A 22,307-nucleotide genomic window follows, 5' to 3' on the forward strand; every position below is an offset into this window, starting at 1 on the left:
ACAAATAATAGATTTAAAAATGGGCGGCAGAGGCAATGTAAAAGAAAAACGAATTGTAAATAAATGAAAGTTTTCTCAGGTGTAAAAGGGCAAGCGAACAAAAAATAGACAGTGATGGATGGGACGGAGGAGAGGAGGAGAAAGAGAGCTGGAACAGGCGTGCGATTGATGTCCTTGTTGGTCATAGCCTAGTTGACTCATAGAAACCAAAATGCTGCTACTTTTTAGTTCCCCAGGATAAAGTAAATTGTCTCATTGTGTATTTGTATGTCATCATTTGAGATTGCCCCCTCTATATCCCTTTTCTCACCCAAACTCCCACTCTTTTCAAACTCTCTCTACCACCTCTCCTTGTCCACTCCCTTTTTCCCTCTTTCTTTATCTCTATTCATTCAATTCCAAAAGAAATTATTAAATATTTTTAAGCCTGCAGCGATCATAAAGTTCATTATGGGTTCTTCTTCTTCCAAATGCTTTTTTTTGAAATTGGAAAAATACTTTTCTTGTTTTTGTTTCCAAGTCAAATTTCTTGAGTTCAAATGGTTTGGCTTCTTCTCTAACTTCAAATTTATCTTCTTTTTTGAGCCATTTCAAATTCAAAATTATTGATCCTATTGATCATTCAGTTTTTGGGAATAACGACAAATATTTAAAAAAAAATAATCGATTTCTTTTTTTTTTATTAAACGGGTCGATAATGGTGGCCCGGCCAAATACAAAATACTGCCTGACAACCCTAAACGAATAAACAAAAAACAAGAAAAAAAAATATATATATATACTAAAAATATACACAGACACAAAAATCAATAGGCAAAACCAAAGCGACGAAATGTTCGGCAGGAAGCCAAAAGCGAAGGCCACAAACACACACACACACCAACACGCTCACTAATACACACACATATATATATATAAGTGCAGAGAATGGTGAGAAGAAGAAGAAGTAGGCAGAGACGTGTGGGTAGTGTCCATAGTACTCAAAAAAGTATGCTATGGCATTTGCCCAAACAAACACACACACACACGCACACGCAAACACCGCACCACGCACACACACACACAAACACACTTAAGAAACAACAACAACAAAGAGAAAACGAAGGCTAAACACGTCATTTCAAACATTTTGGCAGCAAAAAAAAAATATAAAATAAGAGAGCAACATAAATAAAACAAAAAAAATATATATGTTTATGTATTTAGTTTCCTTTAGTTTTTTAATAACATTTCAATAACCTTGAGAAAAAAAAACGATCAATCTTTAGGGTCGATGGGTCAACACTCAAACTCAAACCCATTTAAGAATGTTGCTCACCCTCCGAACTGGTCAGAATCTCGAACATTTTCCGCAGATTTCTCATTGACTTTGGCATAGAGTGTGTCCCACTGAAATGATCCCATGACATCACTTATTGATGCATTCACCAGGAAAGTCCGACTTTATACTTAAAAATCTATTTTACTAAATATATTGGTTAATTTCCGAATTCAACCTATTTTTACTTAGATCAAAGTCTATTGATAAAAGTGGCGCCAGCTAAGCGCCTTTTCTTCTATCCTGTTCGAATACCTTTTTCGAAAATAGTTTTATCCAGAAATTATTAGAGAATTTAACTCTAGTAGTTAGCTATAATAGAAATAGTTCATCTTTTTTGATTCGAATCATTGACCTCGAGAGAAGAGACAAACGATCAAATGGTTTGTTTGTTATATTAAAAATAGGTCAAATTCACATTCAAAGTTAAAAAATGTTAACAATGTGTGGAAACGAGTCGCAAAAGGTCACGTGTTTCATTATATTCATTTTGGTTGGCAACACCTGCACAGGAGCAGCAAATGGATTGGTTAAGGAGAGGCAATCATCTTCTCATAGGATTAAGTGGATTAATTAAAAAATGAATATGAATACCATAGAAACGAGTGAGAAGTCAAAGTTTAAAATATTCACGTTTGTTTTCTCGTTTTAAAACATTTTGGAATTTAAAAATTAATTAAGACATTAATGATTTTACGATTAACAATGGCAAATGGATCGCCTTCTTTAGCGTAAAAAAAATGGATCACAGAACAAAATGTTAGTAATTGGCCTACAGACATGTCATTCAACCCATAAAAAATTAAGACATATTTCATCCCATATCCATGCAATAACCTTGATCCTCTCGCTTTATGTATAGGTTACGCCTACGCAGCCTTCTATATGCATGTATATATACATATGTATATGTATTTTGTGGATTCTTGATCGTTATCACAAGCACAAGTTCATAGACCTAATTTGCAAAGAATTTTTGGATGGATCGTTAAACGAAAATGGAATTTCTTTGTTTTTGAAAAAGCATTTGAACATGCCTAGAAGTAGAAGACGAAAAAAAAAGGGTAAAGGAATGTCGGTGCAATAAACGGAGGTTCACCAACTGCTCGATTTCTTGTTGGTGGTAAAGTGAGGGGGATGGATTGTGGTGTGGGGTGTGGTTTTTGTTGTTGTTGTGGTGATGGTGCGTGGCTTTAGTCAGCTATTTAGGAATCACACAAAGGGTATTATTATCAGAAAATTATTTATGTACATATACATACATACATACATATATATAATCTTATCGTTGTTATCATTTTTGTATGTGTATTAAGTTTAAAATCTTTCTAAATTTGTTGTGTTTCTTTTTACGTTTTCATATTACTATTAGTATTTCGATTTTTTGGTTTGCTTTCTTTTATAGCAGCGGCAGTTTGATTTCAGTTTCGATTTCAGCCCGAGGCGAGTTAATGTAAATGGAATGATATCAGTTTGTCTGGAGGAATTTTTATTTGTCAGCTGATTGCTGAATGCACCTTGCAATTGAATGAAGGAAAGGGAAACAATCAGCTGGCATTACTCATTATTCATTTTATAGGTACTTGAATGAAGAAAAGAAGGAGGAGGAAAAGAATATTTAAGACCGCTAATCATTTAACGCCCCAAATTGCAGTCACGCCCACACACACACACACACACACCTAGAGAAAAAGAGTCACACACACACACACTCAAATATAACGTCAAAATTATGTAAGCAGGCGCAGTAGCTACTGCAGATAGCACAATAACAATAAACTTTGTCAATTACCAACTACATTTTGCACATTCCAAAAAAAAATGCACTTGGAACAGAACAGAACATGCCGCTAGAATCCTATTAAGGACTAATTGTTGGCGACTTCTGTGCCTCTGCCTCTGTGTGGCGCAACTAGTAGACCAGTAGCAGCAGCGGCGGCAAGCAGCAGATGAGAGAGCAAGAGCCTTGCCTTAAAAGCATGGGGCAATAATCGATTACAAAAAAAAAAAAAAAAAAAACCGAACAACTAACACACATCTGTGCCGCAGGGAAGGAGCATTGAGAAGAGGAAGATGTTTGGTTCATTCATGATGGCGTTGCCAGATGGTCAAGAGCAGCAATCTTGTAACTTTTGAATCTTTTCTATGTCCAGCGAATTAATTAAAACATAAACTGTTTAATCAATATTTTCATGCTATATTTTAAAACAAAATATTTGATTTTTTGGTTTCTATGTGGTCTCTCTCTCTTTCTCTCACACACACACACAAACAGGGCTGAGATGGGAATAATCGATAAACATGGTATGCAAAATTGTGTATAAAGTATCGGAATGTCACGCGCAGGCGAACAACAACTTAACGCACGCGTGAAGTTCTTGCCAAAATCCAAAAGGAATGGAATGGAAGCCAAAGGAAATAAAAAAAAAAACACCCTGGGCAGCGTGACAACAAAATGACCTCATATTGTGGAGCTGAACAAATCCCCAACGATGCAACGATGGATTAGGATGATGGACAACAACAAAAATTACTTGTCAACTTGAAAATAATTCTGTTATTAAAAAAAAAGCTGTCATGTGGAAACGAAACGAATAAGGGGAATATTGGAATATACATGAAACATGCATTTACATCATTTCTTAATAGATTTTCTTTGATAGTTTTGGCTATTTTCTGGTTTTAGACTAAATAAAAATACTCCAATGACAAAAGTAAAGTAAGTAAGTAATCCAAATACATACTAAATAAAATAAATACATTTTTTTTTTGTCATAAGCATTCTATATTTTTGTAATTTTTACTAGCTTAGCAACATGAATTCCATTCTATGCGAGTACCGTTATTTAAAACTACCAAGATTTCTAGGAACATCAATTTTAAACGCATATTTTTGGGAAATCTTTTGCAAAAGTGCAGAAAAATAGGCTTCATTAGGAGACACACACACTGTGGAGAGATTGCACACCCATGAGCATGTTGTTTACACAGAGTTGTCAACTCTGGCCGGCATTCAAGTAATATGCGTGGACGCTTAGCATAGTTTTAGTGACCATATGCCTTGCTTTTCTTCCTAGTCTTTTTGATTGCCAAACAGAAGGCAGAACTACAAAACCGTGATCCAAAGGACTTTAGCAATTAAACTGATCATCTTTATATTGAATGGATAAATACAGTGATTTTCATAATATGCAGTTTGCCCTATTCTTCCCCCCACCCGTCAAGAGATTGATCGTTGCTGCTTGTTTATCAATTAAAACGTTTAGACTTGCATGATGGAACCAAAATTAAGTTTAAATGGAGTGTGGATTGTGGTCTCAGCGGGTGAGGGGGGGTCAATAAATCAATATTCGGCTGCCTTCAACATCCATATTATCCATAGTATTTTGTACAACCTTCACTCAAAAGTGTTGCTCGACCTTTTTCTTTGATTCTCGCACATGTACATCATACATGCAAGTACATTGGTAGGCAGGTGGAAAAGGGGTTAAGAGGACCATGTGTGTGTGTGTGAGTTTGGAGTGGGGGTAGAGGTCTGATTTTGTTCCAATTTTAATGAATTGAATTGAAGAAGAAGTAATATAGGTTGATGTTTACTAATGTATGATACGGATGATAGGGACAAAAGAGAAATAAGAAAACAAAAAAGAATATGTAAATAAATCAAATAAAATATATTGTTTTTGTGGTTTTAACTTCTTAAAAACAACATCGCCTTTCTCTCTCTCTCTTCCTCTCTTCTGATTAGGCAATTTTGAAATTTTGCACTCACTTGTCTTGTTGAAGGGAAATGCAGAGGGTGCTGTGTGCCGCTGCCTCTGCCCGCCTGCCAAATGTTGATGTCAACGTCGGCGTCGATGTACAATTTGCCTTTTTTTTTGTTTTTGGGTTTTTGGTGTTGCTTTTTTTTCCTCGAAAAAATTGTTCAATTCTTGCAACAAATTGATTAAAAATAAAAAAAAAAAAACGCCACTCACTCACTCACACACACACATGGATGAACATACATACATACATACATATATTTATATATATATATATATATATATATATATATATTTATATATATATATATAGAGGTATATATGCATACATATATACACGCACAGCACCAACACTCACATACACTTGTTCACCACGAATCTGAGAGCGAGAGAGCAAGAGCGAGAACGAACGGTGACAATTAAGGGAGCGGGTAGCAGCGGGGCACGGGCGCTTGTGTAACGCAATTTCTCATTTCTTTTTCATCGTCTTCTTGCATTTCCCCCAAATACAAATCTACACACTCACACGCACACACAGATGTATGGTTTGGTATATATGCATGTATGTATTTTGCATGTACAATGTGTGTTTTTAATAAGTAAAAAAAAAATCGAAAAAAATAGAATTTCACATACATACACACACGCGCTTGGGTAGTTGAGAAAAAAAAGAAAAAAACCAACTTATACACAAAGCATATAAATGTATGTAGGCACGTACAAGTACGTATGTATGTCTGCTGCTGTGCACATATATGTATGCATGTATGTATGTATCTCCAGTGAGTATAGCGCGTCTCTGCGCTTTTTTTTATTATATCAAAAATTGGCAAAATGTTCAACTTTTTCTTTCTTTCTCCTGCTCTCTTTCGTTTTTTATTTCATTTTCTGCTTTCTTTTAGCTGCTGTTTGCTGCCGCCTCACGCACACACACACTCACTCACACACACACACATATATATATATATATATATACACTCGACACACGCCGCTCTGCCTCTTGCTGCTTTTTTTCGTTGACTTTTTTTTGTTCTTTTTTTTTTGCTACACCTTGCTTCCGCATAAACGTCATGTAAAAAAAATCCATTTGCTTTCAATTTCGCACATTTATTATTTGCCACGAATTTGCATTTGATTAAGAACGTTTACTTTTCCTCGGTTTTTCTTTCTCAGCCGTTTTTCTTTCTTGGATTTTCTATCGATATCGTGACACTGTCATTTACTTTCTTCGTTTATCGATAACATTGATGTAGTCAATAGATTAATCGATAACTGTAGAAGTAGATACCCTGGTATCGATTTTCATTTACGATTACTTATCTACATTTTCTGCTAAGGTTGAGTAAAAAGTCCTAAGGGCCTGAATAAAAAGATTTATCGATAATCGTCATTATCGGAGCAAAACCTATCGGTTAATCGACATTATCGGAGCAGGCTTATCGGTTATTTGACATTATCGGAGCAAACCTGACTGGGCGGGCACATTTAAAAAAAATGTACTGGATAAATAAACCATAATGAATGAAATATAGGTACTTGACGTAATAAAAGAAATTCGTTTTTTTTTTTAATTGAAGAATAATATGAGATCAATTAATTAATTTTGTTACTGTCTTTGTAATATTCTTGTACAGTGGGAAAAAAGTGTAGGAAATTTTTTACAATTTTATTTTTTCGATGATCCCGCATTTGGTGGTGGTGCATCCTCCCCGAGTTTTCTTATTCCCACAATTAAAAAGCTTTCATCGAGAATTAAAGTATATGTTTTGTTATTATTTTCAAAAAATTTACTATTTACTTCGGAACACACCAAGTATATATATATATTCATATACTCGTATATATATGGAATTATTTTGCTTGGCAGTTGGCCGCATATATATTAAATAAATAAATATATATATATATGTATATATATATATAACAAATACATTGTATTGATTTAGTATGCATCGTAAAACCTTCAAAAGAAACTACTAGCTACTAAACATTTTTTTAAGTGGTTGGGGTGGGGCCGAGCCGGGGTGGAAAATACAAATACATATATTTATATATAAATAAAAAATCAAAAGTGAAATTCGAATAGTAATTAAAAAAAAAAAAAAAACAATAACCAAAAAGGGAAAAAAAGAATGAAGAAAAAAATACTCGGAGGCGGGAAGAGCGATTAGAATACAAGTTTACAAGGTTTTTTTGTGTTTTTCTTTTTTTTTTGGCTAACAATGAACAACAAACAGATTATGTATGTGGAACCAAGCACATACATACATATAGATATATATAATAGATGTAGATATATCCATCTTTGATCGATTTAGTAGGGTATTTGGTTCTGATAGTATTGAATCATGTCATAGGTACGGGTACGGAAATTCTGATACGAGTTACGTATTACGGCTAACATATGTGCTGCTGCCTCCTTATTATTCTTGGTGGCCACAAAACGTTGCTTCAGCAAATTAATCGTCTGTCCGCGGAAGCATGGTAGTCCAGTGTCCAGCATAAGCGACACCAATGAAACAATGGCATCCTGATAGGGTCGAACCGCTAAGAATGCCTGAACGCAAAGTTCACAGAACCATTTAAATGGTGGCGCTTCCATTTTACCGCCCATTATCATAACCATTTCATCGGTTAGTTTCATATCGGGTTCAAAGCCAATGTTTCCACCAGGCGATGATTCGAACATAAAGCCAAAATCTGTCAAGGAAAAAGGGTTTTGTGATTATAACACATGATTAGGAAAGGTCAAAATAAAAATAAAAATAAATCTCAGTCTATTACCAATGTGTATAATGTGACCATCTTTGTCAATCATTATGTTGCCATTATGACGATCCTTGATCTGCAACAGATAGCCAATTAATGAATAGGCCGCCATTGATTTAACAAAATTGGCTCGAGCTGCTTGAAATTCTTTGGATGTCTCTTCGCCATATTGATGCTGGAAGTACTCGGATAGGCCAGAATCCGTTTGTCTGCCCAATTGATCTCGCGACTTGGCATTGGGTACACATTCAATGACACCGCACTAACAAGAGAGAGAGAGAGGAAGAGACACAGAGAGAGAGAGAGAGAGAAATAAGCTATATATGAATTAACAAGAAATTGGTTTATTTATACTTACTCCAGGTGCAGTCGCTACCACACGATAGGGAAATAGAAACAGATCTAGGCCAACTTGTTGGAAGATATTTTTGAATATGGTAATCACTTGCAGAGCTAACATATCCTGACGCACATCATCGCCCACCTTAAAAATGGCCGCCTGCCATGACTCTACGCCCAAAGTCATATGGGCATCTTCCTGTGAATTCTTTAGTGAGAAAGAGTAACTGAGTGAGTGAAAGAAATAGAGGAGAGAGGGAGACAGACTTACCGGATTATTGGATACTTCCATGGCTCGTGACTCCAGTTCGGTTATGCCACAACGATAGACACGAAAACGTGCCAAATATGGAGCTTTGGCAGCACTTTGCATCGGTGTCCCACTGCTATAGTCAATGTCGAGGACCATTGCTTCCGGATTTGAGGGTAAATAGCAACCCGATTGCACTTTAATCCGACTCAATGCAGCCAAACAGGCATTCTTACGCTCAATACCCTTGGGAAATGAACGTATCTCACCCGATACGGCCGTTATTTTGCCAAAGAAATCAAATTCACGCTCATAGAAACGTTTCGCGGCACCCGAAAATGAGGCAATTATATTTTGTGTCAGCAAATCCAAGGCCTCATATAGATTCGGATCACGATGCTGCTGATCCTCATCCATATACATATTTGTCTGCATATTCCATATCAACTGATGGGCCACAATTTGTGAACGCTTCGATATATTCTTAATGAACTCCACCACATAGCCCATGGTATCGTGTCGCAGGGCTTGCACCAATTGTGGTATATACGGGAGTACAGATTCGGCTGGATATGAGCTTAATGTCTTTACAGCATACTGTGCGGTTAGCGGATGCGAGGGATATTGACGCGAGAAATATGATAATGCCTGAATGGGTGTTACAGCCGACCAGGAGAGTATATAGACCAGATCGGGACTCTCTTGGAGTAAATTCTTTGTGTTGCATAAATATTTAAGAGCTTCGGGTATATGACAAACAGCTGTGGGATCCGAACAAACCAATCGGGAGACTTCCTCATCAATTGATTCGGCATTCTTAATACGTTGGGGCAGGAAGACAGCCAATGCCGGGTTATAGCACCATGCCAAGCGGGCATAATCGCGCCAAACATTTGGTTTAGATGGCCGTTGTCGCCATTCTGTGATCTGTTCTTCACCTAAGAGAGAGAGAGATCGAGTGAAAGAGAGAGAGAGAGAGTGAAAGAGTGAAAGGGTGCAGAGATAGATTGGACACTCACCTGGTATAATTAAGTCTGGTAGACTATTTGGATTGTACCAGGTTATAAGGAATTCCAATTCAACAGCCAATAATTCCAATATCAAATTACGCTTCTTCATATAATCTTTGTCATAGGAATCCTTTTGATATTGCAAACGTTTCGAACGATTTGAACGCTTTGATAGAGTTGATGTTGAATGCGGTATGGTATTATACCAGCCACTGGCTCCCGTTGCATTCCCCGTGGCACTCATCGAGCGTGTGTAATCCATTACTCCGCCACCGCTAATGAGAGATGCAGTCTCCGGATTTGCTTTCACACCCAACATTTGTGTGGAACTAACCGATGTGTTGGTTATATCATAGTCACCCACCTCCGAGGTGACCAGATGCTTTTTCTCGCTGCGCATGGTCTGCCAGAATTTCAATAGAATCAATATATCCTCCAGCAGCTGCTCTCGACTCTGGTTCGGACATGTCGGCGGTCCACAAAAATAGTCCAAGGCATTGGAATAGATACGCTCCCGTAAGATATTCCGTGCCAGCGATTTGGGTATGGTGTTGCCCTGCAACAAGGATAGACCACACTGGAGCAACTTGAAGCGGCAACCCACAGTCGATACTTGACGATTCTGTCGACTAGTCTTCAAAATGGGCAAACATCGATGCAGCAGCAGGCAAAACATTTCCACCTTATCGCGATTGCAATATTTGGCCGTATCCACCATTTCAGAGAGCAACTGCAGCCATATGAGATGGGGTGTAATCAGAATCGGTTTGCTAACCAAATGACAACCCTCGTAGGCGGCCAATGGATGCGTTACCTCCTTCTCCCAGGCAAATAGGCCCATGCGCTTCTCGAATGTCGTTTGCCAGGCACTGACCATCTCCTGAATGAAACATAATTCCAAATCCTGACGTGCAGTTAGCACCCATTGCCAGCATTCGACAGCCGTCTCCATGGCCGATTCGGTGAAGAGCTCCAGCTGAGAGCTGGCCACAGCATGAAGGAGTTTACGATCAATTTCCGCACATATTATCAAATATGCGGTTGCCCGCCACAATGCACCACGATGCCGGGCATCGCTCTTCTCCGCACAGGCCTCCCACACATCGCAGACCAGACGCTCCGCCAAACCGGCCTTATCCTGCTCACTTAGCACCGACAGCAGACCACTTATCTCGCCCGCATATTTGCTCCGCAGACATAGAACGGACACGAAACGTGGCGTATCCGAATTGAGGCACGTAGGACGTTTGCCCAATGTCCCGCCGCTGGTGCTATTCACCACCGAATCAAATGCTAATGCCAAACCACTGTGATGGGCGAGCACCGGAGTGGGTATTTGATTGGGATACTCTTGCAGATGCGAGCGGGTGGAACGTGGTGCCCATTTCATGGCTTCGTTAACAATGCCCTGACACCGATCGGCAAAATCCTTTAAGCGCATCTCCCGGGCCGGCAGCGAGTCCATCAATTGCAATGTATACGGTGTGGAGACCACACGCAATATGGGCGTTTCCTCGTTGGGATCCAGGGTCAGGGAATAGGCAAGCAATTGTAAGATGTCGAGCATACACCAGAGCACGCGACGATTCCACAGCAAGTGAGGGAAACGATCCACCAACTGTGATAAATACTGATCGGCCACAAGTTGTATCTGCTTGTGGATGTGATTAAAGTAGACGAGCAACAGCGTGGCCTGTGATTCCAGCACCTTTTCACGTATCTCATCGTGGGCATAGAGTACATTACGGAATTTCTCAAAGACCTGATCGGCCACACATTTCACACACTGCCAAATGCCCGTTTTGTCCCGCTGCAGAGCCGTATCGCATAGATAACTCATAATGGGCTCCAGACTGGGCTCATCCGCATTCTCAACGCGCAGCATCTCCAGCCAATAGACACTCAATAGATATGTGCATTGGGCAAATGTTAATTTATTAATCGACGTGGCCACATTATCCGCCGACGAATGCTCAAGTAGCACCAGAATTTGACTACGCAACTCATTAACCGAATCACATTTAATGGCCAGCGTATAGTTGAGCTCTCGCATGTCCGATTTGTGGGCCGTTTGCGAAATCAATAGCGGGGATTTGGCAGCTATTTGTTGGACACCCTGATACCAATCCGCCGGCCATTGGCGGGCATTGGTGAATCCCATTACAACGCAATAGGCCCAAAAGTCCTTAAAGAGCTTGTGCAAACGTTGACGGGGATTCTTGATCGGTGGCAGGCGGCGCACCAGTACGGCAATCACTGGTATTAGCATGCCCAAATTACCAGCACGTGAGCTGGCCTTTTGGGCTCCCGGCGTATTATCGTAGGAGCGCTCACCATCCAAACCGATCTGTACAAATAGCTCCAACAGTTTGCCCAGCAACTCCAACATTTCGGCATCTCCTTGTATATTGGCTGCAATATTACCCAATGCATTGACAACCGCATCCGAAACATGATGGAATTGCTTGCGATGTTCCGGATCCGATGTATAGGCCAGTGAGGCCGATTGTACCGTAACGCGGGAGAACATTTTCATGATTTCATCGAAAACATGTGTCTCGCATTGCGATATGATCATACAACCCAATTGATCGACAATTAAAGCATTCTGCTCCGATGGCACCTTACAGAAACGTTGGATAAAGAATTGCAATATGTTCTGTGTTGTCTTTGAGGTGTCCTTTAAGGCGACAGCCACATGGCCCAGCATCACAATTATATTCAGGCTAACCAGTGTTGATTCGCTAAAACAGAAAAACAATACAATAAAACAGAGGATACAAAATTGGTCGAAATTGGATTAAGATACAATACATTATTCATTATTCATTATTAATATTACATTATTCAATGTAAGGCGCCTTAAAGTTGCTTTTCCCATCTCCATTTAAACTTAAAATGGCTGCCAAGACAAATAACAATGGGATTCCCCGTTAAGGGCGGGGTTGCCACCTTGACAAAAAAAAAAAAAACTCTCAAGGGGATCTCCCTTTAAACAGTTAGAGAGAAGAAATTTAAGAAGGGGATTTCCCTTTAAATAGGGTTGACAACTATTAAAGAGAATTAAACGAATTTTAACGTAAAAGAGCGTTGCCAACTTGACTAATTTTAGCTCGATCTTAATGAAAAATTTGAATATTTTCTCTTAGTGATAGATGAATCCATCCCAAATATCCTTTTATCAGATCAACTTACCTCTCATGTTTTTCGGCGGTAAACAAACGATTGGACACATTTGCCACCAGGGCTGGCACACAAAATTGATCCAGTGTATGGGCAGCACGTAGAGCAATCGATAGATTCTCAATGGCTGCATCTCGCAGAGCTTCGAAAGCGGCTTGTCCAGTGCGTCCGGTTCCACTGATGCCTCCGCCGCCAGCGCCGCCGTTGGCCAATTGTTTTTGATTCTCGCCAAAGATATCGACAACGGCACGCGAATCCGAATGCTGGACCACAATCTTGAACGGAGTGAGTGCCAATTCCTTTTCCTTTTTCTGCAGGGCCAACGATTGCATGGCATGGGCATGCAATTTGCCCAGTATCGGACTGGGATCGACCAGAAAGTCACGCAAATATGATATCGAGGTGCCAGCAATGTTTGGAAATTTCTGTGCCAATTTACCCAAACCCTCCAGGCATACCATTAGCAGGGGCATGTGATCCATGACGATTTTGTGGCTGAGCACAAGGTTCAGTTTTTGGGAGAGCCGCCCGCATAATTTGTCCGCCTCTGTGAGAAGGAGAAGGGGAGGGGAAAAAAGAAAGCAGGAAGCGGGGAAAAGGAAGTAAAAAACATTTCATTAGCAAAATCAATATATTCGTCTCTCTCTTTTTCTCTCTCTCTCTTTTCTCGCTCTCTCACTCTCTCTCTCTCTCTCTCTCTCTCTCTCGTTTGTATTTAAAAGGATAAGCAACAAAGAACCAAACGAAAACCAAAAAAAAAAAAGAAGAAATTTATTAACAATCATGCACAAAATAATGTGGGAGGGAGAAATGGTCGGGGGAGGAGGAGCAGCAGAAGTAACAAAAGAATGCAAACGCCACAACAGTACATCATACAAACATGTTTGATCCTGTCAACTTACTGCGACTAACCGTTATTCGATTAATCCACTAAGTTTGCGTTTGCATTCAAACGAAAAGAAAAGAAAACAAAAACTAATTTGAAATTAAAGAAAACAAAAAAATGTAAAATTAAGGGGAAAATAACTCAATTAACTTAATTATTATTTGTTATTGACCTTTCTTTAATAAAAAATGCAAGCCATTTTGCAAGGATGGCACGTTATAGTCGACGTCCACTGAAAATATTCCATATTGGCAAAAACAAAAAAAAAAAGGTAAAGAAAAACCCAAAAAAAAAAAAAAAAAGAAAAGTAAAATCAAATCAAGCAACTATGAAAATCTAAAGGCATTTACTATATAATCTGATCATTGGTTTAAACCAAAGTCCTGGTTAACAAGATGGAAGACTTCTCTTTGATACATATACATACATATGTATGTACATATTTTAAGTTTCTTTTTTATCGTAAATAAAATGGGAAAAATTTTAAAGTCATTTGAAGTCATTAATTTTCTTTCCATTATTTGAAGCTTTAATTTAGCTTGGAAAATTTTTTAATTTAATTTAATATACGATATACGGTAAATGGTTTTCATAAGTTTTCAACTAGTTAATTCTTTTAATAGCTGAACTGAACTCGCTTGGGACAGGCTCAGCCAGTAAAAGCAAAGAATTGGAAAAAGCTTCTGCTATAAACGCTATATATGTATGTTCTCATTCTAGATCTAAACTCTTAGGATTGTGTTTCTTGCTTACCCGTTTCATCGCGAATGGCCCAGACAAGAAGATCAACGCACGCAGCATTAGCCATGACATTAACCTTGTATTTGTTGACCACAGCAATGCCATTCTCCTCGCGCCTCTCACGCTCTTGATCCTGCTGTTTGTTCTGCAATTCGGTCTGACCGTTGAGGAACAAACGTTTCACAAATTCCTGGACATCTTTGGTAAATGGCGTTGGCAGATCCACCTGATGCTGCAGAAGTTCACGCAACAGAGTGACCAATACCAGATTTAGGGTTTCCGAGAAACTTTTATAGCAATAGCCTTTGATCTGATGCAAGGAGAATATATCGCTTGCCTGCTCATCCAAGTGCTCGAGCGTATCCTTGGTAAGGAGTTTCTTTGAGATGGCAAATATCGTTTGCAAATGCTGGATGGGAAACGGTGGCATCAGGTACATGGATTTGGGACCACCTTTGGTGGGTGATTCACAGACACGCATATTGGGGAATTGATTGAAACTGGAGCCGTAGCGTGTAAAGAAATGAGTGCGTGGATCATACGGTACGGAGAAATAGCTATGCAGCGATGGTTTCTGCTGGCTATGATGGGAATGATTGCGCTCCATTGGAATCGTTTGCGGCTGCTGATGATTAAGATGATTATGGTGATTCTGCTGCTGCTGCTGCAGACTCCCCGACATGGAACGTGGAATGATGGGGCGAAATTGATTGGCCAGACGTTCGTTACTGCTAAAGGAGGAACCACTACCAACGCCGCCATTACTATAAGTCATACCATCACGTCCGCCACGATAATTCATACGCTGCATAGGCATCAATTCCGCAGGAAAAATGCGGCACAAAAGTGGCGGATCATTGCTAGCATATCGTCCCATTGAGCGGGCCAAACCAAAGAGCAATGGCACCGTTGCCTTGCATAATATAATCGGTGGCGGGGCCGAACTACTATCCTTGCTTGACTTCACAATGTTGGCCAAAGTGCCAAGTGTTTCCACTTGATTTAGAATAATCTCCTCACGAGAATCTGGACATTTGGCAGCTATATCCGAAAGCAAAGTGTTTAAACAGAAACTGAATTTCTCAGCCGATGGAATTCGTATACCTACAATAAAGAGACAGAGAGATTGAGTAATTGGAGTAGCAAATGCCTTAAGAATGACTCACGTTCAATTTTACTACTCCGGACATCATCAATCCACACAGCCTTGGGGAGGCACTTGGCCAAACGCAATAGATAGGGTACTATTTGGGATTCATGCTGGCAACCGCCCTCTAAAAAATAAATGCCCAATGCAATGACTGCATCCTGGGCTCTTGTATCCAGGCAGAAGACACCAGCTGCATTCTCCTGTGGACAGTAGCGGAACAGTGTTTGCACCTGATTTTGGGGGGGAAATGGAAATGGAGGCAAAGGTCATTCATTATATTTTATTTGGATATATGTACATCTCCTCTCTCTCGCTCTCGCCCTCTATCTCTCACTCGCACACACATTACGCATGTCTATAGGTAGGTTTTCAAGGTCAATGCGAAAAGTCGATTCCGTGAATATGATTTTTTTTAGTAATCTTACCTTATCCCATGGTGTAGGTTGTATGCCAGCCAAGACTCGAGCAAGACATAACACGGTCCTCTGATACGTGTACTTGTCCGAGGCGGTCATGGTGCTCTCTGGTGCAATCGCTCCTCGTATTGGTCACCACCGTCAACCACCTCCTCCCTCCTCTCTCACCCACACCCTCTTCACTCCCACTTCCACTGTCTCCTCTTGTTATTGTCGTTGTTGTTGTCGTCGCCTGATGATAATCCCACTCTCAATGGGGAAACAGAGTAACTATATGTATAATTACTTTCGTTTTAATTCGTTTCGTTTTGTTTCGTTTACGTTATGTTTCAAAACGTCTGCCTAAATTTATTTATTTAATTTAGTGCCGCCAGTGTTGGTCAGTGTCGATTGGCACATAAATATAGAAAACAGAGTTGTCAAATCTATTTAAAATATTTCGATAATTTTACTGAAAACAAATCCTAATGTTATTTAAAAATGATTAGTTTATATAAAAATTATTAATAATTCTTTATTAATATTGGCCAGTAAAATAATCGCTTAAGTCTTTTATTTTTTTGAAATACTATACGAAGATAATAAAGCATGTGTCAAACTTGACTTTGTGGTGGCCTAATGAACTGAACTAAATAAAATATTTTAATTACTTTTTACATTAAGAAAGGATTATCTGTATTAGCTTATTTATTTCTTTTAGAATACAGAAATTTTAGTTTATTTATTGAATCGATAACAATGGTTAATATTTTTAGTGTGACCATACCGCCCTTCAACTGACAGCTGTCGAGGCCGTGAATTTATTTCAACGCCGACGTGTTGAGATATTTTGACAGCTCGTTTTGGGTTCTTTTCTTCCGTGGTTTTCGAGTGACAAGATGGCTCCAACCGTAAGTGCGCAAATAAAATCGTGAAAAATTCTGGCCATCTTAAAAGTTTTAAAGCAAATGAATCAAAAATAATATTCCTTATATTGTTGGCCAAATGTTTTTCAATAAATTACTTGCTTAACCAATTCGTAGATCTGAATTTTTGTGTAAATGTTTCATGTGTATTATTTTTTTTCTTGTTATGCATTGTCTAGGCCAAGACCAACAAGGGTGATACCAAGACCGCCGCCAAGCCGGCCGAAAAGAAGGCTGCACCGGCCGCTGCTGCTAAGGGCAAAGTTGAGAAGCCCAAGGCTGAAGCAGCCAAGCCCGCTGCTGCCGCTGCCAAGAATGTGAAGAAGGCTCCCGAGGCTGCTGCCAAGGAGGTTAAGGCTGCTGCCACCAAGGCTGCTCCAGCTGCCGCTAAGGCAGCCGCCGCCAAGCCAGCTCCCGCCAAGGATGCCAAGAAGGCTCCAGCTGCTGCCGCCGCACCCAAGAAGGATGCTAAGGCTGCTGCCCCCGCCAAGGCTGCTGCTCCAGCTGCTGCCAAGAAATCGGCTGCCTCAACACCAGCAGCTGCTCCACCAGCAAAGAAGGCTGCTCCCGCTAAGGCTGCTGCTCCAGCTGCTGCTGCTGCACCCGCTGCCGCTGCTCCGGCTGCTGCCGCTCCTGCTGCTGCTGCCAAGCCAGCTGCCCCCAAGCCCAAAGCTAAGGCAGCTCCCGCAGCCGGCAAGGTGGTGAAGAAGAATGTTCTCCGCGGCAAAGGCCAGAAGAAGAAGAAGGTCGCCTTGCGTTTCACCATCGACTGCACCAACATTGCTGAAGACAGCATCATGGATGTTGCCGATTTCGTAAGTACCACCAATAGGATGAGGAGAGTAAGTGCCGTCACCTCCTACTATTGCCCCACATTGAGAACATTGTTTTACCACACCAAGCTTTTCATTGCCTTCAAACAATTAATGCCAGAGGCTTTGGATAAAAAGTTGTGGTTATATAGAAATCCAGTTGCGATTAAACTTTCATCCGGATGAGTGAGTAAAATTGCTCTCACCGTTGATTGTTAACAACTTCTGGGACAAATGACTCCCTCCAAACAAACCACAATCACAATCTCTCGTCTAATTGCTTTCGTTCCGTCTATCATTTTGGCGGCATTTTCGATTTGAATTTTCTGAAAAGGGGCTCTGGGCACTGCACAACGGGGTAGCCACTGATCGCCAGTGACCTGGTACTGGCCAGTTGGTGCAACCGTCTGTGAACAGCGTCAAGTCGTGCTATGTGTACCGCCACGTGGTGGGCCCTGGGTTGAGTGTTTGTCACATCCGTGTCCGCTCAGGCCAAAATTCATAGTGCGCCCTGCTCAAAGGTGCTTCACTTCATTTCGTCGCACTGCAGGTTTTCCCATAATTTCAATAAAAAAGGAGAGAGAATATTTATTTTCCCGTAAATTTGGGTAAATCTGCTTAAAGCGCTAAACGTGCTATAAGTTTGGCGCCTCTCATGTGCAGGGCGTAACAATCAGGTAACTAACACACACATACACACACACACTAAACTATAAGTCAGAAATTTTATATAAGGCCACGCCGATTTGCCGTCAGAGAGTGAAGGTCCATGCAAATGGTCCATGTCGCTTTGATGGCAGTGTACTCAGTGGCATATTAAAAAATTGGTCACTCTTCTTTATTTGGGCCTTTTGTTTACTATTCTATTGACTTTTGGCCTTAACGAAGAAAGAGACAGCTTGAAAAAGAAAAAAAAAATCAATCAAATATTCGATAAAACTTGAAGTATAAACAGGACAATAGTTAACCATAACATTTCTTTCACCCAATTCTGTAGGAGAAATACATTAAGGCTCGTCTAAAGGTCAACGGCAAGGTTAACAATCTTGGCAACAATGTCACCTTTGAGCGCTCCAAATTGAAGCTCCATGTCAGCTCCGATGTGCAGTTCTCCAAGGCCTATCTGAAGTACTTGACCAAGAAGTACCTGAAGAAGAACAGCCTGCGCGACTGGATCCGTGTGGTGGCCAACGATAAGGACTCATACGAGCTGCGTTACTTCAGAATCAGCTCTAACGACGATGAGGACGATGATGCGGAGTAAAGATGATTATTATATATTGTCATGCACACACACAAACATCTAAAGAATGAAAGAACGCGAATGTTCTCTTTACAATTTTCTTGTAAATGTTTGTTTTTTTTTTAACTTGGTTGGGTGTGTGTAAGAGAGAAAGAGAGAGATAAGAGAGAGAAAAAAAATAAGGGCTTGCAAAAATAAAAATATTTTTTGTAAACCTTGAAAAATGTTGACTATGTACATGTGTATTTTTTATTTCGATTAAATGAAGCTTCTAGAATGTGCTAAAGAGAATAAGGATAAGTCGGTTAAGGATAAGGAATCGGCCACATTCATGTAAACTTGAACTTTTATTGTCATTTACATAATTCTCTACATTTTATTTTCAATGTTATTAGATTTGCTGTCACGCGTTGCGTATACGTTATTGTTGACTAAGAGGGTTTGTGGGATGCAAAAAAGATTCTTGACTGCAAAAACAAACAAAAAAATCCTAAGAAGGCAAACGAGAACAAGATTTGGATTTGTTCTGTTCGATATTTTCTCTTCTGCTTTTGTAAGAAGATTGATCTTCCACCTAGGAGGAAGATTGATCTTGTACCTAAGGGGAAGATCGGCTTCATCAAATCAGATAAACAAAACAAAACTGAGCACGACATATAAACAATTTTACCCCCGGATGGAATAAGTACATACATATTTCTTAAGAAATATTGTCGACTTCTAGCTTCTAACATAGAAGGAGTTCTTTCTCCAAAACTTGGCCGCAAAATGCGACAAAGTTTTGGATTCTCTGTTCATATTTTGAATTCTGCGAATGAAGATTGGGTTATTTTCCATTTCCCTGGAATCCTTCTTCGATAATAAATATTTGATTTTCTTTTTTAGTGCTGGATAAATAATTGATTATTTTATTTTATTTTAATTTATTTGGATCTGTTCTTTTGGGGAATAGCGAAAATAACAATACTTTTAGTGTAGAGTGAGAAATATTCAAGGGATAATTTCAATTACAAAATGTGAATTGTGTGAATATTATTATTATTATTATTACATTATCTAGACAACAATAAAAACAACAAGGCAACAATTACAGCTATCTATTTGATTGGTTACATCACAATTATTAACACTGACATAGAAAAATATTCGTTGAGAATACCATAAAATATGCATCATGATAGAAGAAAGGAGGAGGAGGAGAAGAAGGGGAATGTTGTGGGTATGTCTTTTTTTAGTTATTGTTTTTAGTTGGGTTCAAATTGCCATATACGAGTACGAGTACGAATATATGTATATATAGTATATCGTTTAACGAGATTCACAGTTTTCATCACAATTGAAGGCTAAAAAATTTCATTATTTCATATCTAATATATCAAAAAGCAGCAAACAGCGAGGGGTAAAGAGTAGATAAAGAAAGTGGATGAAAAAAAGGGGAGAAACCACTATAAATAAGTATTTAGTTGAATCTCTGTGTGTGTGTATGTGTGTGTGGGAGGAAGCAATACTAGAGAAAGCGACTACAAAAGCCAAGCGCAAATTGAGGGAGAGAGTGGGCGGTCCGAAACGGGGGGGGAGACAGACAAACAGACACTGGGTGACTAACACTGGAAAATGTGAAATACAAACAGAATGTGTAAAACGAGTTCGATCGATTAGATCGATCTCTGCAATTAAAGCTTGAGTATATGACTGCCACATAGAAGGGCAATGCCCATCATGATGAGTCCGGTTGCTGTTGAGACATTTACGGGAGAGACACCACTATTAATATTGGCCTTTACAGCTGCCTGATCTGGAGGCTGTTGCACTTGCTGTAATCCGGGCTGCACCTGTGGTACCATCGGAGCCAATGGGGCGGGACCCTCGCCGGCGGGTGCCGCTGGCGGTGGTGGTGCCGGATAGCAGGCAATTTTCTCAACTTCAATCATCTTGGTGCTATCATTGGGATCCGTCTCATTCATTTTGGTGGGCACACATATAATGCCACCGGCTGGTGGTTGAGCAACTGCATCAGTGCCATTAGTCATGGGCATTGTCGCATTTTCCGGATTGAATGGCGCCAATTGTGCTGGTGGTGCTGCAACATCCTGTGTGGCATTCATTGGCAGAGCGGCTGTTGCTACACCTGCTGCTGCTGGGGCTGCTACTCCTTGGGCATTAATAACTGTAGTGCCATCGGCACTAGCATTAACGGGCACTCCATTATTAATGATAATTATACGATCTTGTCCACTGGCTGCTGGGGGAGCAGCTGCTGCCTGCGATGAGCTACCGCCCGAAGGTGTAAGCAAATGTCCCAGTACGGCTCCACCCACAACACCACCCAATAATCCAGTACCTAAAAAATGGACACCGAATGGTTAAAGAAGTTAATTGTGATGGAGAAATTTTACTTACCGAATCCCGGACCAGATGATTGTTGTGGTGGCTGGGCATAATAGGTGGCTCCTGGTGGCAGAGCTGCTGGTGACTGATAATATGTGGCTCCCGGAGGTGGAGCAGCTGCAGCTCCAGGATGATAACCACCCGAAGGATAGTATGTGGCCCCGGCAGGAAGACCAGCTGGAGCGCCATGATATCCTCCTGGAGCCGCTGGATAGTATGTGGCACCAGCTGGCAACCCGCTATATTGGGTACCATGATTCTGGGTGGCCGTTATCGGCTGATGGACATTTGCACCAGTTGCTGCTCCGTAGCTGGGCGGATTATACGATGGTGGGTGCTCATTTAGATTGGTCCGAGCACCGCCAGCCGGATTCGCAGCCGAATAAGCTGGTGGTGGTCCCTGATTATGGGTGCCAGCACTTTGTGCAGGAGGATTCCAACCGATCGGACGATTCGGCTGGGAATTATAATTGGGATAACTTAACTTGGCCGCATCGGCATGAGAATTGCTGCCGCCATTCGTACTGTAACTTGGCTGAGTCACATGACCCGACCCAGACGAAGATGACGAGGATGGGCTTTTACGCTGGCTGCTACCTTGGTTACGGCGCGCATCCACAACATTATTATTGCCAAAGGCAAATAGAACCGCTGCAACGGTGACGACAATTGCGTAGTATTTCACCATCATCATCACTTGCCAATAAAAAGCCCCCGGTTTTTAACGATTTCCAATATCCAATATGCGCAGTGCTGGGCCAAAATGAGAAATGTCAATCATAAAGTAAGTTGAACAAATGTGCATGCTAATTACCCAAACTTGTTTCGCTCGGCAATTTGTTGCTATTCAAAGTGGTTGTGGTTGTAGTTGTTGCTGCTGCTGCTGCTGCTGCCGCTTATAAAACGATTTCACTTCGTGCGAACTGGGCAGCAACCGAAGAATATCTGGCCTTAACGTTTTGCCAATGCCAACGGTTGTAAAAATATTGGGGTAAATATTTACTTAAGCTACTCGAGATTCCACTGTTGAAAAGTGGAATAATCGGCTAAAGCTAGATTTCAGAGTTGGCAAATGCTATTTTTATACCCTTGCAATGGGTATTATAAAATTGGTCAGATGTTTGTAACGCACA

The 22,307-nt window shown here is 40.4% G+C and overlaps 4 protein-coding genes and 1 long non-coding RNA gene across 6 annotated transcripts in view; 2 read left to right on the forward strand and 3 right to left on the reverse strand.

Annotated features, from left to right (window-relative positions):
• The window catches only part of LOC6648991 (protein kinase shaggy), a 48,052-nt gene extending 41,764 nt beyond the window's left edge, over positions 1 to 6,288 (reverse strand). For both annotated transcript variants that reach the window (XM_023179384.2, XM_023179385.2), the window contains exon 1: positions 6,133 to 6,288. The gene's annotated coding sequence lies outside the window, so the exon portion shown is untranslated. The remainder of the gene's footprint in view (positions 1 to 6,132) is intronic.
• On the forward strand, positions 2,793 to 3,505 carry LOC111519301. The gene is made up of 2 exons (XR_002724309.2): positions 2,793 to 3,052; positions 3,155 to 3,505. It is a non-coding gene; the product is annotated as an uncharacterized LOC111519301 (long non-coding RNA).
• Positions 6,289 to 6,845: 557 nt separating the features above from the next.
• On the reverse strand, positions 6,846 to 16,202 carry LOC6648993 (phosphatidylinositol 4-kinase alpha). Its single transcript, XM_002071543.4, has 9 exons — positions 15,836 to 16,202; positions 15,427 to 15,640; positions 14,273 to 15,364; positions 12,646 to 13,180; positions 9,460 to 12,194; positions 8,462 to 9,378; positions 8,210 to 8,398; positions 7,867 to 8,113; positions 6,846 to 7,782 (listed from the first exon to the last, which is right to left on the reverse strand). Exons 1-9 carry the CDS (start codon positions 15,923 to 15,925, stop codon positions 7,397 to 7,399), a joined length of 6,405 nt encoding a protein of 2,134 aa, XP_002071579.1. The 5' UTR covers positions 15,926 to 16,202; the 3' UTR covers positions 6,846 to 7,396.
• A 434-nt stretch (positions 16,203 to 16,636) lies between these two features.
• On the forward strand, positions 16,637 to 18,894 carry LOC6648994 (60S ribosomal protein L22). The gene is made up of 3 exons (XM_002071544.4): positions 16,637 to 16,716; positions 16,911 to 17,546; positions 18,541 to 18,894. The coding sequence occupies exons 1-3, from the start codon at positions 16,705 to 16,707 to the stop codon at positions 18,805 to 18,807; spliced, it is 915 nt and encodes a 304-aa protein (XP_002071580.1). The 5' UTR covers positions 16,637 to 16,704; the 3' UTR covers positions 18,808 to 18,894.
• A 974-nt stretch (positions 18,895 to 19,868) lies between these two features.
• Positions 19,869 to 22,162, reverse strand: LOC6648837 (protein transport protein sec31). Its single transcript, XM_002071545.4, has 3 exons — positions 21,989 to 22,162; positions 21,187 to 21,927; positions 19,869 to 21,127 (listed from the first exon to the last, which is right to left on the reverse strand). The coding sequence occupies exons 2-3, from the start codon at positions 21,866 to 21,868 to the stop codon at positions 20,460 to 20,462; spliced, it is 1,350 nt and encodes a 449-aa protein (XP_002071581.1). The 5' UTR covers positions 21,869 to 21,927; positions 21,989 to 22,162; the 3' UTR covers positions 19,869 to 20,459.
• Between the last annotated feature and the right edge of the window lie 145 nt (positions 22,163 to 22,307).

The sequence above is a fragment of the Drosophila willistoni genome (genome assembly GCF_018902025.1).
Source record: "Drosophila willistoni isolate 14030-0811.24 chromosome XL unlocalized genomic scaffold, UCI_dwil_1.1 Seg141, whole genome shotgun sequence".
NCBI lineage: Eukaryota > Metazoa > Arthropoda > Insecta > Diptera > Drosophilidae > Drosophila > Drosophila willistoni.